General features: G+C 39.7%; 1 protein-coding gene across 1 annotated transcript in view; it reads left to right on the forward strand.

Annotated features, from left to right (window-relative positions):
* LOC121926771 (TCDD inducible poly(ADP-ribose) polymerase) overlaps positions 1 to 5,862 on the forward strand; it is a 28,950-nt gene extending 23,088 nt beyond the window's left edge. The window contains exons 4-5 of the mRNA XM_042460031.1: positions 2,982 to 3,251; positions 5,248 to 5,862. Coding sequence (XP_042315965.1) covers positions 2,982 to 3,251; positions 5,248 to 5,695 — 718 coding nt within the window. The 3' untranslated portion in view covers positions 5,696 to 5,862. The remainder of the gene's footprint in view (positions 1 to 2,981; positions 3,252 to 5,247) is intronic.
* Positions 5,863 to 15,419: the final 9,557 nt, after the last annotated feature.

Consider the following 15,419-nt stretch of genomic DNA (forward strand, 5'->3'; position numbering starts at 1 on the left):
AACCCAAAAAAGGAATATAAACTGTGTAATTAACTTCATGAAATTATTTTATGGCTGTGTTATTGCCGGCCCAGCTGGAAATATTGGAGTCCAGTTGTTGTGAACATACTGTCCTCTTCACAACAGTGCTCAACCAATTAGTCTGCACAGCTGTTGGGCCACTTAGAGGAAGTCGGGCTTTGTATGTCTGGGCTAGAATGCCCATTTCTGTGTGGTAACCACCTTGCTAGCTAATATATAATTGTTCATTTGCCTTCAGGCAAATCAGCATGAGTCTTCTCACAGTTCTAGCAACCAAATATATATATAGAAAAGGAAAGATTCAACCATTTAGATATGAAGCCCAGTGATTGGGTGGGTGGAGGTGAGAACAGATTGTTTCTCCATGTTAAATAGTACTGAGCTGCAGCTTTAAGGTAACTTTCTCACCAGGATAATAATCCCATCAGTTTTATTAGTCTCCCTAGTCTTGCAGAAGATGCAGCCATAAATACTTAAACCAGGCTTGAGAAATTTTATTTTAAAATTGTATTAACTTAAGTGATTTTTTAAAAAAGCTGGGTTCCTCAAGGGAAATGGGAAGTTTTGCTAGCTGTTTTAGTCCTGAGATTTGCAGTTAATGTAACCTGGTGAGAGTTGAAAGTTGCATGCTATTGTGCGATAATAATTGAACTAATGAAGGTATGCCTGCCTGTGGATTTTGGACTGATTGTGTTTTATTTTTATGGGTCAATGTGGTAGCTTTCATTTTTGTATTAGCATTAATCAGGGGAAGGAAGGTCTTTCCTGAAAACATGTCCCTTTCACTTGCCAGGCGTGCTTATGCCAACATTTCGTGACTTGGTGAATGTTACATTGGGGTGGGGTGGGAGGATTTCAGAACGTGCTGCTACAGCAGAGCTTACCGAGTGCGTGCGTGTTCAGAATGATACAATCGTTCATGTTGAGTCACCCTCCGGTCTTCAGCTCTTATCTTAGCAATTTGCATGGGCTGATAACTGCCAAGGGTCAGTGTGGAGAGCAGCGGCACTGTCACGTTTGGATTGGTGGGCAATAACAGCAGTCACTGCATGTACAATGTAGCGTTTCAGCTGGCCCTCTTTATGACTGCAGAATAATCTCATGGAACTCTATAATTCTAAGGGCCTGACCCCAATTGGTCTCCTGTGGTTCTTAGAAGACTAGCAGAGCTAAGCTTTACAGCATGTGTTTTTATGTACTAGAATGTCCTTCATCACATATATCAGTGGGATACTGTTCCATAGGCCTGTGAATTAGATCCAAACTCGTTTAGCTGCTCTTAAGTTGCATTGGAGTTTATATAAGAAGTGACAAATAATGGAATCAATAGGACTTAAGCACAACTGGAAAAGTTACTTCCTTTGCCAAGGGAGGAATTCTTGGGGGGTGTAATTGTAAAAAGGAACTTTTCTATTCAGTAACAGCCAGCTTTTCACTTTGTTTTCACTGGGTCACAAGGGAAACTGACTTAGGGGCAAAGCAGACTTTCCCTTTGCACCACCATCCAGGTGGCTTCATGTGGGCCAGACGCTCCAGCGGTGCGGCGTTTACACACTGCCAGAGCACCTGAAAGCCAGCTTCCATCTGTGGTGGGGCAGCAAAGCCAGCTTTTTGCCAGCCCAAAAAGGAGCGCTATTTGCTGTTTCTTTTTGGGCTGGCAAAAAAGCAGATTGGGGCCACGGTAAACGGGTGCCATGACTCCAATTTGGCTTTCTCAGAGATGGCTTCAAGCCTCCCCTTCAGGGCAGTCTATTTCATTCCTTAGTCTCAATCCAACATATTGCCTGTCAGTTTATGGCAATACCATTAATTTCTTAGGCAGCTGCCATACTGCAGAAATAAAGCAGTTTGACACCACTTTAACTTCCATGGCTCTGCTGTGGAATTTTGAGATGTGAGGTTTGGCAGGAGCACAGAGCTCTCTGACAAGGAAAGCTAAGTATCTCACAAAACTAAAAAGCACAGAATCCCATAGCACTGAGTCATAGCAGTTAAAGTGGTGTCAAACGTATTTATTTCTGCAGTGTGCTAGCAGCCTTAGGGTTTTCTTAGGCTTTTCTCAGTCTTCAAGGAAATAGTATTCAAGGAATACTTTGTCCCTTCCACTAAAATCTAGCCTACAGCACCTGGTATTCTTTGGTAGTCTCCCATCCAGATACTAACCCAGGGCTGACTGTACTTAGCCTCCAAGATCAGACAGGATCTGGTGCCCTGTAGAGACCAGTTGGCAATTATTTGTGGATTGAATGCAGTCCCCAATTATTTGAAACTATTAGTAAAGCAAATTTGAGCTAATGGAAGTTAATATCTTTTGCTACTTAATAGCTGTATTCAACACCTTCAACACCTGGTTTTTCTTAAGAGGAAACACTGCATGTCCTGTACATATCTTACATTCTTGACTGCTGCTTAACAAGATGGAATGTTCCTCTTGAAGGCACTCATCCTCTAAAATGGGAGGAGGAGTAGAATTATTTTTCACCTGCGCTTGGCTTGGGCAAATGTTAGTAGGGCTTGGGAAAGTTACTTTTTTGACTACAGCTTGTAGAATCTCTAGGTAGGGTAGCCAATAAATAGCCTTTGGGAGCTCTGGTCCCAAACAGTAACTTTTGCCAAGTTCAGTTGGTGGTCACCCAGACGAGATGGCTGATCCATTCAAGAATGTGTCAAGCAATGTGGATGATCTGTATTATCACAAATATGGATGGAATACACTCCCCTATGAGTCAATGTCTGTAGAAGCTATCAGTATTATAAAAGCTGGCTGTATGTTCTTGTGTTTGTTTGTTTTTACTTTCTATTATGAAAGTATAATTATATAATAAAATTGCTGTTCTTGAAGGCATCCTGGAAGTTGCATAGTAAACAACAGTGGTAATTAATTGTTAAAGTATATGTTCAGATTAATGTGGACTGTCATATTTATTCCTTTTCTTTATCCTAATTTCTTCCTGCTTCAGGACCCTGGGGGGCAGCCCTGCAGTACCAACAACTGAATCCATCACCTCACATGTTTTAACTCCAACTGTTGTTACCTCTCCAAACTTCTATCCTGAAACGTGGATTAGCATGGATCCCTCTCAGGACTTCGTTCAAGTGCCTGTTTCAAAGGAAGACAAAAGCTACAGAACCATTTATAATCTCTTTCATAAGACTGTGCCAGAGACAAAATACAGAATTTTGAAGATACTGAGAGTTCAAAATCAGTTTTTGTGGGAGAAATACAAGAGGTGAGCTAACGTTTTTGTCAATATCCTCTTTCTTAATTGTGTTGTTTCCTTGAGATTGAGTGAGAATAATGGAAAGGTTTATGCCTCAACAGATATTGTTAAAAATTGGTAAATGTTGCACCAATTTTTAATGTAATTTTTAAAAACCCATTAACACAGTGAATAGTGTCCTCTTAAAATCCTTTACGGAAACAACAAAAGGAACATTACTGATTAGCCAAAGTCTATCAATTAAACAAACAAAAAAAGTTTTAAGTTGTAGGAAACAAAATCAGAAAGTTTTAGCAATGCCAGCTTATTTTAGAGAGAGAAAAAGCACCTAGTGCTTTTCGACATCATTTGCTGATTCATGTTAGCATCCTAATAAATGGAGTTCAGCCCACTGTAGTCTCTTATCACTTGACCATATTGTGTAGATTTTGGATTTTGTTGTATTGGTTATCATTTGTCATCTAAAAATGATGAGGAAACTATATATCCAGATCCCAAGACAAAATAAGTATTGTTGTCATCACACACAGGTTTACAATGTCATAATAATCATAATCATAATACTTAACAAGTAACTAGTCCCTCATGCATTACATCAACATTAGTTAAGAATGAATACAGTAATTTTTTGTGCATTTGTTGCACAAGATTTAGACCCCTAAGGAAAAGCTTCTGTTTGGGGAATATTCTTGCTAATTCTATGAAACTGGCATATTTTCTTAAGAACATGAAGGAACTCCCAAAGCCTTTCTTGTTCATCACTTTGCTCCCACAGTGGCATTGATGGGAATTTGTAAGTCAAACCAGACTACAGTGTTCCTTAATCCAGTGGTTCTCCAATGGTGGATTGGGACCCCCATGAGACACTTCAGACTCGGAGGCTCTGGTTCCTCCTCTTTCCCAATGTTTGTATGTGTAACATTTACATATGTGTTGAATTAAATATTGAATTTTTAAATGAAACTTTAAGTAGCTTGCAGAGTAGAAAAGAAGGAGAGTAGCTCTCCCCACTGCTGGCCTCAAAACTCCCCCCCCCAAATAAATCTTTTGTGGGTTGGGGACAGGATTCCCCACCCCTGTTGTAAATCTTGCAGATTTTTTCATCTTTTAAAATAAGAGAGTTCCTTATTATTTTTATTTGACCTGTTGTCACCATCATTATTTCGTATCCACCTCTCCCTGTAGATTAGGGCAGGGAACAACAACAAATAAAATCTGATTTTGATCTTGAGCACTTGTTTTGTTTGGTTAAGTTAGAATTGAATTTACTGGCCTTTCTCTAAACTTGCTAACCCACTTTGGAACATTTATTTTTGTTCCAAAGGATTGAAGGAAAATTGCCTTCCTGTTCCAATGGTTGTTCACTCATGGCCCATATATCGCCTAACCAGATGAGCAGAACACCCACCCATCCTTCTCTGAAGGTGAAGGATCAACCATTTTGAACATTTCTTCCTGTACAATGTGGCATTCAGATAGAAAATGAGTAGATGACTGTCCTGGCAGCCTGATTCAGAGAGATGTTCAAAAAAGTAACCTTTTCAGGCTCCTACATGGATTAAACACAAATACAAAGAGCGAACATGGGATTGTTGGGGATTTTTTAAGGTTGTTTTCGTTGTTTGATAGAAATAAATCCAGTCCAAGACACAGTAACTGAAGCCTTTGATAAATGTTTTGTAAAGTTTTACTGAGGAGACTTAATATTTGATGGCTAAAATCTTACTGGTATCTTCATCACATATAAGTTCCCCTGCTTGAACCAGCTGGACAATTTGGTCCTGTGCACAACATCTGCATTTAGTTCAAGGTCCCAGAAACAGAATTGGGCATGCAGATGCATATTTTATTGTGTTTGGGTTGTACAGTGCTCCCATTCAACTCAAAAGTTGTGTAACACAATCTGTGCATCACTCCATAAGCATAGATTTCCACTGTGCATCCCTGAAGTAAGATCTTGGCTGATGTGTATTTATATATATATATGTATGTGTTTCATTTTCAGAAAAAAAGAATACATGTCTAAAAAAATGACAGGAGTTGACAGGATCTTGAATGAAAGACATTTGTTCCACGGGACATCCCAAGAAGTTGTTGACGGTATTTGTAAGCACAACTTCGATCCCCGGGTATGCGGAAAGCATGCCACCATGTTTGGCCAAGGCAGTTACTTTGCCCGGAAAGCAAGCTACTCCCATAACTTCTCCAAGCGGTCACCCAAAGGGATTCATTACATGTTTCTGGCTAAAGTGTTGACGGGAAGATACACAGTTGGCAACCACACTATGAGGAGGCCGCCTCCTGTCAACCCTGCCAGCATCACCAGCGACCTGTATGACTCCTGTGTGGACAACTACTTTGAGCCTCAGATCTTTGTTATTTTTAATGATGACCAGAGCTATCCCTATTTTGTTATCCAATATGAAGAAGTTAGCAACACTGTTGTGATCTGAAAAAAATACATATATATTTCATGTTGATAAGTTATTGTAACAAACTTTAACCTGATATTTGTAGATTGGCCTCCTTCATTGGAAAGAGAGGAGAGGAGAAGCAATGTTGGACCTTTTTCTGAGGGACAGGGTGGGGAAATAAACATTTTATAAAACTCCTGACAAGACCAATTGTGCACTTGCTATTTTTTGTGCAAACTGTACATATTTTTCCATTGTTCATAGTTGAGGAAAAAAACTGTGCCTTTTGTTATAAACACTATTTATGTTAGTAAACTTAATGTTTTAAAAAAAAACGTAAAGTGACCTAGTGTTGTCCAGAATGTTTGTTAAGTTTGTCTTGATAGTTGACATTCTAGTGGTGTCATCTTTTTAACCAGTCCTTGCTCCTGTGCTTTGAACAGCAGTTCTACAGACACTTGGCTTCATACTGTGGATTGCTCCACCTGCTAATTTTCAGTAGGTTAAGCTGTGATTCAAGCCAAAAGAAGATCCTTCTGACATGATCTGGTCAGTTGGCAATATTGCTTCATTTAGTTGGTTCTCTGCTCCTGTTGAATTGGGGGTGGAATCTTCCATACTTTTCTTGATTTCAAATATTCATTCCCTTATGACTCGATGCTGGTTCATGCTTTCTTGAAGTCTGGCTCCAAACCATTGCTCTCATCTACCTAAATTTGAGTCTAGTTGTATTTGTAGGTGTGGTCACAAAACAGTGGCTGCTGGCAAGATGGAGAATATGTGCCTGTATGTTATTAATATGCCCTGGCCAAATATAACACAAGGAGAAAGAACTTACAGTTACTTCTGCATATAACACAACAGAAAAGAAGAAATTCGTTGCCAGAATTCCTTGTTCCTGTCAATATGCTACTTGATGTGTTGTTGGTTTTGCACAAATGAGAGATTATGGTTAAGACCTTGCTCAGAAGGAAAGTAACAATCATTTACATTAATTTCCCCCATCTCCAGGCACCTTAAGCTGTAGACTGTCTGTATGCAAAAGCAGGCATTAGGTTTGAAATCTGAATTTCAGGCTAGTGGAGAGATGTTTGCAAGCAACTGAGTCAAGAAATAAGGGAGCTTATGCATACCTTGCGTGAATGAGGCATGCATGTCTGTCTGGTTGTCATCCATCAACGCATCACTTGAAACCAATTTGTAGATAACTTAGTTCCTCTTGACTGAGCCGTTTACTGAATGGCAATAAAAATGGGAAGGGATGTTTGATCAAGATGTCCTGTGGACTTACATTTGGACTGCATTCACTGTTTTCAGTACATGCTGGTGCATTTCTCAAGAGCCACTGTTTAGTGTACTTATCTCCCACTTATTTAATCAGGAGCTAATGAAGGGGTTTTGCTATCCCTAGATCACTTGAGAATATCTCTCCCTGAACCAGCCCTTTCCAGACGGCTAGAGTAAGGATGGTAAGAAGTGTAGCCCAACACAGCTGGGGGGTGCTGGAAGAAACCTATGGATATTCTTTGAACAGCATGCACTGCAATGTGGTTTCAGAGAGTTGCAAGTAACTGATGCTCCTGTATCTATGAAATGAAAGTGAAAATTCAATCTCTAAAAATAGGAAATAGAAATGATGGTTTTCATTCTTATCCAACTCCATCAAAAGCAAACCAAGATGGATGAGATTATAGGAATTCCTGGGCTTAATGGCTCTGTTACCTCAGCCTGTAAGATCATGAGAATTGTGCTGCTGTGTTTTCTCATTTAAAGACGACACACTGCGTTTTTAAGGTGAAAACTGTTGAATGGCCTTCAGCTGCTTTTCATCCTGGCTGCATAAATGCACATCCCTTATGTTGTATTGGGTTGTTCCTTCTGGCTTTCCCTATTATGTGACTTGTTTCTTTGTGATGGAGAAGAAGACAGTTTACACTGCACTCAGCAACTTTGCAAGCAATAGCCTGCCCCATGCTTACCTGAGTAATTGGCACTGCTATGCCCTTTGCAGTTTTTACTGCTTTCTGGATCATTCCTGTTTCAGCAGTGCAGTCATCCAAGGAATATTTTACCAGCATAATGCTCAAAAAGAGTTCCACTAATTCAGAAAGGGAGGTATGTGCTGCCCTGTAGAGACTGCTGTACTACAATTGTTATCCCTCACCACTAACTGTTGACAAGGGTTGATGTGAATTGTAGCAGAAACATTTTGAAGGCTATATGTAGCCTCTCTCTCTGGTCTTCTAGCACTACCTTACTAAAAGGTACATGGTTAGTTGCTGGAGGGGGGCAGTTTGGCTAAATGGATGTTTGTACTTAGACCACAGGATTCCCATTGTAGTGGTGGAAAGCATGCGTTTGGAATCTTTGAGAACAAGCCATAATATTATGGTCATCCTCCCTCCTACTTTCAACAAAAATCTGCAGAAGAGTCCTCCCATTGGTGAGAAAGCAGCCTGAGTGGAAGTGACCTCCCACAGAGATAAATATAACCTCTAGGTCAAGAGTTCTCAGCCTTTTGTTCTCTAGATGTTTAGGTCATCGGTTCCCAGAAACTTACTGTGGACCATTCTTGGTAATGCTTTTTGGACGTGAAGTCCAAAGCAGCTAAAGGACTGAAAGTGAGAGAATCACTGCTCTAGATAGAGTTTAAAAGGATGACCTGGGAAGTCATTTGACTGCAAATTCACTTAGAACCTCTTTGCCAGGGCACTTTTCATTATTCATCCATTACCTCTGCTCCTCAGCCCCCTGATGTGTACTGTATAGATTTGATGAAGGATTACTGTAAGGGAACCTCTTTTAGACTTGGGGCCAAATTGATCTTAAAAATAAAAATTCTTAGGGACTGCATTTCAGTGGTGGGTGAGACAACTACACAACAGACCCACATATTGCATTAAACTTAATCAGACCAAGGACCTGTTTAGTTCAGTGTCCTGTTTCTATAGCGGACAATAAAATGCCCATGGGAAGTCCATAAGAAAGGGCAAGGCACGAACGTAATAGCACATCAAGTTACTCACCAGCTATTATTCAAAACCATTATACCTCACCATGCAAAGAGCCAGCATAAAATCGTAGAGTTGGAAGAGACCACAAGGGCCATCCAGTGCAACCCCATTCTGCCATGCAGGAAATCTCAATCAAGGCATCCCCAACAGATGGCCATCCAGCCTCTGTTTAAAGACCTCCAAGGAAGGAGACTCCACTACACTCCGAGGGAGTTTGTTCCACTGTCAAACAGCCCTTACAGTCAGGAAGTTCCTTCTAATGTTGAGGTGAAATCTCTTTTCCTGGAGCTTGCATCCATTGTTCTGAGTCCTGTTCTCTGGAGCAGCAGAAAACAAGTTTGCTCCCTCCTCAAAATGACATCCCTTCAAATATTTAAACAGGGCTATCATATCACCTCTTAACCTCTTCTCCAGGCTAAACATACCCAGCTCCCTAAGTCATTCCTCATAGGACATGGTTTCCAGACCCTTCACCATTTTAGTCGCCCTCCTTTGGACACACTCCAGTTTCTCAATGTCCTTTCTGAATTGTAGCCCCCAGAACTGGACACAGTATTCCAAGTGGGGCCTGACCAAAACAGAATATAGTGGCACTATTACTTCTCTTGATCTAGACACTATACTTTTATAGTGCAGTACCTCACATTTCTCCATGTTGAATTTCATTTTGTTAGCTTTGGCTCAGCTTTCTAGTCTACTCAGGTCATGACTAATGGTTACCTATAGTTTTTTCACCATTGATTTGTCTAGTCCTTCCTTGAAGCCATTAAATTTTGCTGCTGCCTCTTGAGTTGAATTTTATACTGTCCATTCTGGATACTCTTTTGGAGCTCTTCCCAGTCCTTTTTTAAAAGGCCACTGAATAGTTTGGTGTCATCTTCAAACCTGTCCACTTCACTCCTAATTCCAGTTTATTTATGAGCAAATTAGAAAGCACCAGTCACAGTCCCATTCTATAGTAAGGGAAAATCACTGTGCAAAGGAACACAATGGGGAATTGTTAAACGTTTGTACTTCATTAATATAAAAGTGAGGCAGTGTGGTATAATGGTTTTGGGGCATTGGAATATGACTGGAGATCAGGGTTCGAACCCACTGAATGACAACAACAAAAAAGCCAGTGTGGTGTAGTGGTTTGAGCAACTCTGGAAGTTGGGATTTGATTCCCCACTTGGCCATGGAAAAACACTAGATGATCTTTGGCAAATCACATACTTTTAGACCCAGAAAACCATGTGATAGGTTTGCCTGAGGGTTGCTATAAGTTAGATACAACTTGAAAGCACAAAAGAACACCACACAATATACTATGGGCCCTGGGTATTCGCTGGTGGATACCAAAATCTGTGGATGCTCAAGTCTCACAATATACAGTGGGATAGTAAAATGATGTCCCTAATATAAAATGACAAAATCAAGGTATGCATGCATGCATGCATGCATGCATATATATATATATATATATGAATATTTTCAAGCCGTGGATGCTTGAATCTGTGGATAAAGAATCTGTGGATATGGAGGGCAAACTAATATAAGCACCTAGATAGACTGGACTTAATAGATGCATCTCTTAACAAAAATGGGGTGGCCCAAATACTGTATAGGTAAAAACCATTAGTCAACTATATCAGGATCAGATCCCATTTCCTATTCTTTTTCCCCTCAGATTCCTATGTCCTTTCATGTGCACATACATTGCTCACTTTATTACACTGGCTATACATACTTTTTCCAAACTATTCTATTAACTTTACTGCATTCTTCCAAACACATCAACCCCCCACTGTTTAATGTTTATTGCCATTTTTATTGCTGTCCATGAGTTTCTTAGCAGCATTTTATCTAATGATTCAACTTGTTCTTTAATATTGCGGAAATTGGTTTGTAATGACTTTTCTGAGACCAGCCCAGACGTGTGTGTGTGTGAGAGAGAGAGAGAGAGAGAAAACAATACTTGGAGCATAACACCTGATTTATATTTTATTGCTTTCCTTTTCAGTTCATTTCACTGTTCTGTGCTTTAGCCCAAGGACAGGCCTTTTACAGAAAACAGATTGTGTGATAGATGGATAAACCACCATGTGTAATGACTTTTATATTCATTTCCAGCACACAAAAGGAACACTCTACACCTAGCAAATGATACACTTAACTTTCATTGCAAGAAGAAGCTGTTTCTTCTCATTGCTCACAGAATGTGATTTCTGCCAGTTAAGCACAGGCAGTAGAGGAAGAGGAGGAATCTGAACTTCAGAATGGAAAATATTTCTTGTAGCAAGGGTTGTTAACAGTTTTAAGGTTAATATTAACCAAGCAAACTGTTGAGGGGGAAAACCCACACCCCTTTTTATTTAATAAACAATGTTATGTTTATTTATTTATTTATTTATTTAATATTTATTTAAATATTTATATCCCACCCTTTATGCGGAAAACTCAGGCCAGTGTGTAATAAAACCAATCTACAAATTCAGAACAATATAAATAATTAAAACAATTTGAAAAAGCTAAAAAAGATAGTAAAAAATTAACAAGTTAAAGACAGATTAAAAGGGTTAAAATAGTTTAAAATGAATTGAAACCATATGCACGGAAAGGTTTTTACAAACCAATTAGGCCTCAAAACACCCATGTTTTTACTTAGCATTTAAACAGCATCAGTGCTGACGCCCATCATGCCCCCAAGGAGAGTATGTTCCATAACTGGGGTGCCATAACAAACAACAGCAATAACAACAACAATTGTTTTTTCAAGTTGGAACTCAGAACAACTTACAGTTTAAAAAATACAGTTAAAACATGCAAAAGTGAACATTAAAATAGAATTAAACTGATACAGTATTAAAATATATTATTCATTAATAAGAATAAGAATAAAAACGCAGTGAAAGGTTGACCTTGGGGTCATCATAAGGCTTGAAGGCACCTAACAGCAACAAGACATTGCTGGCTGTGCAGCCCCTTTCCTTCTGTAGTTCTATTTTCAAAGAACTTCTGCCATACTTTTGATATGACAAGTTTGGAGAATGTTTGGCCTTTATTTTGGATCAGTCCCACCCCAGATGGCTGACAGTAAGGAGTTGTGGAAACTGTAATCCAGAATGTTACAAAAACAAAAAATTCACACCTACATAAGGCACACAGTCTTTCCTGTGGCAAAACTAAAATGGTAACTCTAGAAGCTGCTGCCAGATTATTTGGTAGAAAAACAAGCTGTGGATTCTAAAGCCTTTTCTGAAGTGCTCCCAACTCCACCCATTAAGACTTCCACTTCTCAGTGCCTGGCCTTTGTCTCCAGACCTCAGGGCAAGAGGGAAGAATCTCAGGGCAAGAGCACTGTCTTGAAAAATGTGTGTGTGTGTGCTCATTTGTTAGACTTGAACTGAGATCCTAGTTTAGGAGACATTGACACACAGCACCAGTCATCCACTTATTCTTAAAAACAGAAAGTTGCTATTATGCTCTCCTCCACCACCACTCCCCGCCCCTGAAAAAAAAACCACCAAACAGTAAATTTTATAAACCAGAAGTGACTACAATGCCACTTTCAGCTTGAGCAAAATGGCCAGGTGTAGCCCAAGAGATTTCAGTGGATGGCAATGGGCTGGATACATCTCCCAAGCCCATCTCATTTGTTCACCTTGTTGCGGAAGGTTATTAAAACAGTAAGAGTCACAAAGTGGAACTAGAAGCAAGAAGAATATATTTTTATTTATCTATATAATTCATATCCTGCTTTTCTCCTTACATAGTATCCAAGGCAGCAAAGAGTAAGTTGTTTTATTTATGTAACATATCTTCCTCCTGGGCCAATTGGGTCATGACATCATGGTAGCGTGCATACCATAACCACATTGACAGACCAAGGCAGGTTTCTGGACAGATTCTTAGTTCATTTACAGTAAAAATCTGGAATCCTGTTGGGGACTTATATCTTTGTAAGTGGGAGTCAGTGTGGTGTAGTGGTTTGAGCACTGGACTGACTGGAGATCAGAGTTTGATTCCCAACTATGCCATGGAAATCCACTGGCAAGTCACACACTTTCAGCCCCATAAAACCCCATGATAGGTTTGCCTCAGGGTCATAATAAGTCAAACTACTTAAAGGCATGCAGCAGCAGCAGCAGCAACAATGACAACAACAACAGCAGCACAGGAATTGAGCTTATGTATTAAGGAGTTAGAATTGCACAGTTGTGTAATGCCCATATCCAGTACAGGGCTGTTGTTATTGCACAGCAGAGCCAGCAAAGTAACTGCAGGCATCATATTGAAGAAAACAACAATAATGATGGAGGTTATATAAGGTTTCCATCCTGAGATCCAGTAAAATGAATAACTTTTCTTATTGTTACATAATACACTTTTGACTACAGCGAGCCCTTGTTATCTGCTGGGGCTTGGTTCCAGGACAACCCATGTATACTAAAATCCACAGATGCCCCAGTCCCATTCAATACATTGGCATAGTAAAATGGCGTCCCTTACATAAAATGGCAAAATCAAAGCTTGCTATTTGGAATTTATACTTTTTTTGAATACTTTCAAGCTGTGGCATTTTTTTTCTTTAACAGCAGAGGAAGACTGGTCACAGTTAAATCTTAATTGTGAGTCCACTCTAGGTCTTAACCCAAAAGAGATCCAGCACTTGAAACAGCTCCTTTAAAGTTCAAGAGAGTGAATTCACTGGACCACTACCAATGAAGTCACTGGTCACCATTGGCCAATTGATCAAACAAGGCCCTGGCTCAGAATCCATGATTTTCCTCATATCGCACTGGTACACTTTTCAGCAGCCTGGACTAAGACCTGCAGTTTACATAATGTAGAACTGATTTTGATGATAATGCCAATACTGGAGGGGGGTGGGGGTCTTATTAAAATATAATTTATGTATATGTTTTTCATTTGCAGAACCAAAAAAGAAAACAAAGAGTTTTCATAAGCGGCCTGCCAAGACCTCCAGCAATTTTCAAGTGAAAAAGGATGGGAGGTAAATTAAGAGGTGCAGCTGTAGGAGAAAAGAAAATTTCTCATTTGGCTTGGTCTTTGGTTCAAACAAAGGGTACACCTAATTTAGGGGGAAGGGAAGAGGATGAAGTGATCTCAGAAGATGTAGCTATAAATATTTGGCTGAAGCAATCCAACAGTTATGAAAATTAACAACAAATGCATGTGTTACCATCAACTGAGTTAAGGGATTTTAGCATTATAAGCTTTCCTTGTGGATCCAAAAGAAAATGATGGGGGGGGTGGATTTGAGAGAAAAGAAATGCTAGAGACTTCAATAAGTACTTTTGATGATTTCCTCATGCAATATTCTGAGCACTGGATGTATAGATCTTTATGTTCATGGGCATTTCTTTGATTTATTCTAAATCTTAGCTAATTTATAGTTCTTACAAATTTCCTTTGTGGTTTTTCCAGTCTATTCAAACTTCTCTTTTGAATTAGAATAGTTCAGCAAGGCCTAGCACATAATCACTGCAAAAGATTGACAGTGTTTGTGTTGTTTCCATACCAATGACTCCAAGAATGTACTGTGAATTTTCAAACTCTTATCAAATTAGTGACTCTATACCATATGGCAACCAAGTTCCACTTCTGCATCCAAATTAACTGATGAATGTGCCTCTTGCATGGGTATAAAGCAATGGAGTTGCTCCGTTGTGAGTTGGAGCCTTCACAATTGAAACCATAAATCTTTGGTCTTCATAACTTCTGTGATTTCTCTGTGATTGGGGAAAATGTTCAGAAAATATTTGCACATTTTAAATGGTGGTATTTATCTGCTAAGGCACTGATACCAGAGTTCAATGTGGTAAAAGAATCAATCTCCCTCAATCCCTTTCTGAGAAAACCAAATTGTACCATTCTAGCATTGCAGAATGCAATGTTCCAGATGTGATCTAGAAGGAGATTCAAGACAATCAAGACTGTGGACAGAGTGGAAAGGTGGTCATACTCCATACATGCAGTCAGCATAAAGCCTTCAAACCGGTGTATGTATGGGGTAAGGGAAGGTGTACTTAGGCCCCATTCATACTGGCCTAAAAGACATGGAGGGAACTGGGATGATCCGGATGCCCCTCCCCCGAATCGCTCCGTTAGCAAGTGCCCACTACAAATTGAAATCGAATGCATTTTGACAGAAATCGAATGCATTCTGTAGATTGGCCGCTGCCAATCAAGCTATCGTCATGGTGACGTTTGCAGGGCATCGGGGGAAGTGTCCTCCCTTTTTAAAGAGCCAGGCACAGGGGTTTCAGCGGCTGAAGCAGGGAGAGAGATGCCTCTCTCTCTCTCTCTCTCTCTCTCTCTCTCTCTCTCTCTCTCTCTTTTTATAAACCTGTGGGCTTTTGGGTCAGATCTGCCCCTGTCCCAGGCAAAGGATGGGATTGCCATGCATTTTTTTAAATGCTTTTAAAAGCAACATTAGCTTTCCCTTTGCTTCCCTTGCTGTATCTGCTCAAGAAGACAAATCATTTGCATATTTGCTCAAAAAAAAAATTGTTAAAAATGTAACATTGATTGTTTGCAACATTTGTAGCTTCTCCCTCTGCAGAAAGCAAGTGCAAGCCTGGCTCCATCTGCCTCTGGAATATAAACCATGCGCATGTTTGCTCAAAAAAAATTGTTAAAAATGAAACATACATTCTGGAATATAAACAATGCGCATGTTCTCTCAAAAAAAATTGTTTGAATTTGAAAAGGGGGGGTTGCCTGACATGAGCTCCGTTCATGAC

This window comes from Sceloporus undulatus, chromosome 3, assembly GCF_019175285.1.
Source record: "Sceloporus undulatus isolate JIND9_A2432 ecotype Alabama chromosome 3, SceUnd_v1.1, whole genome shotgun sequence".
Lineage (NCBI taxonomy): Eukaryota > Metazoa > Chordata > Lepidosauria > Squamata > Phrynosomatidae > Sceloporus > Sceloporus undulatus.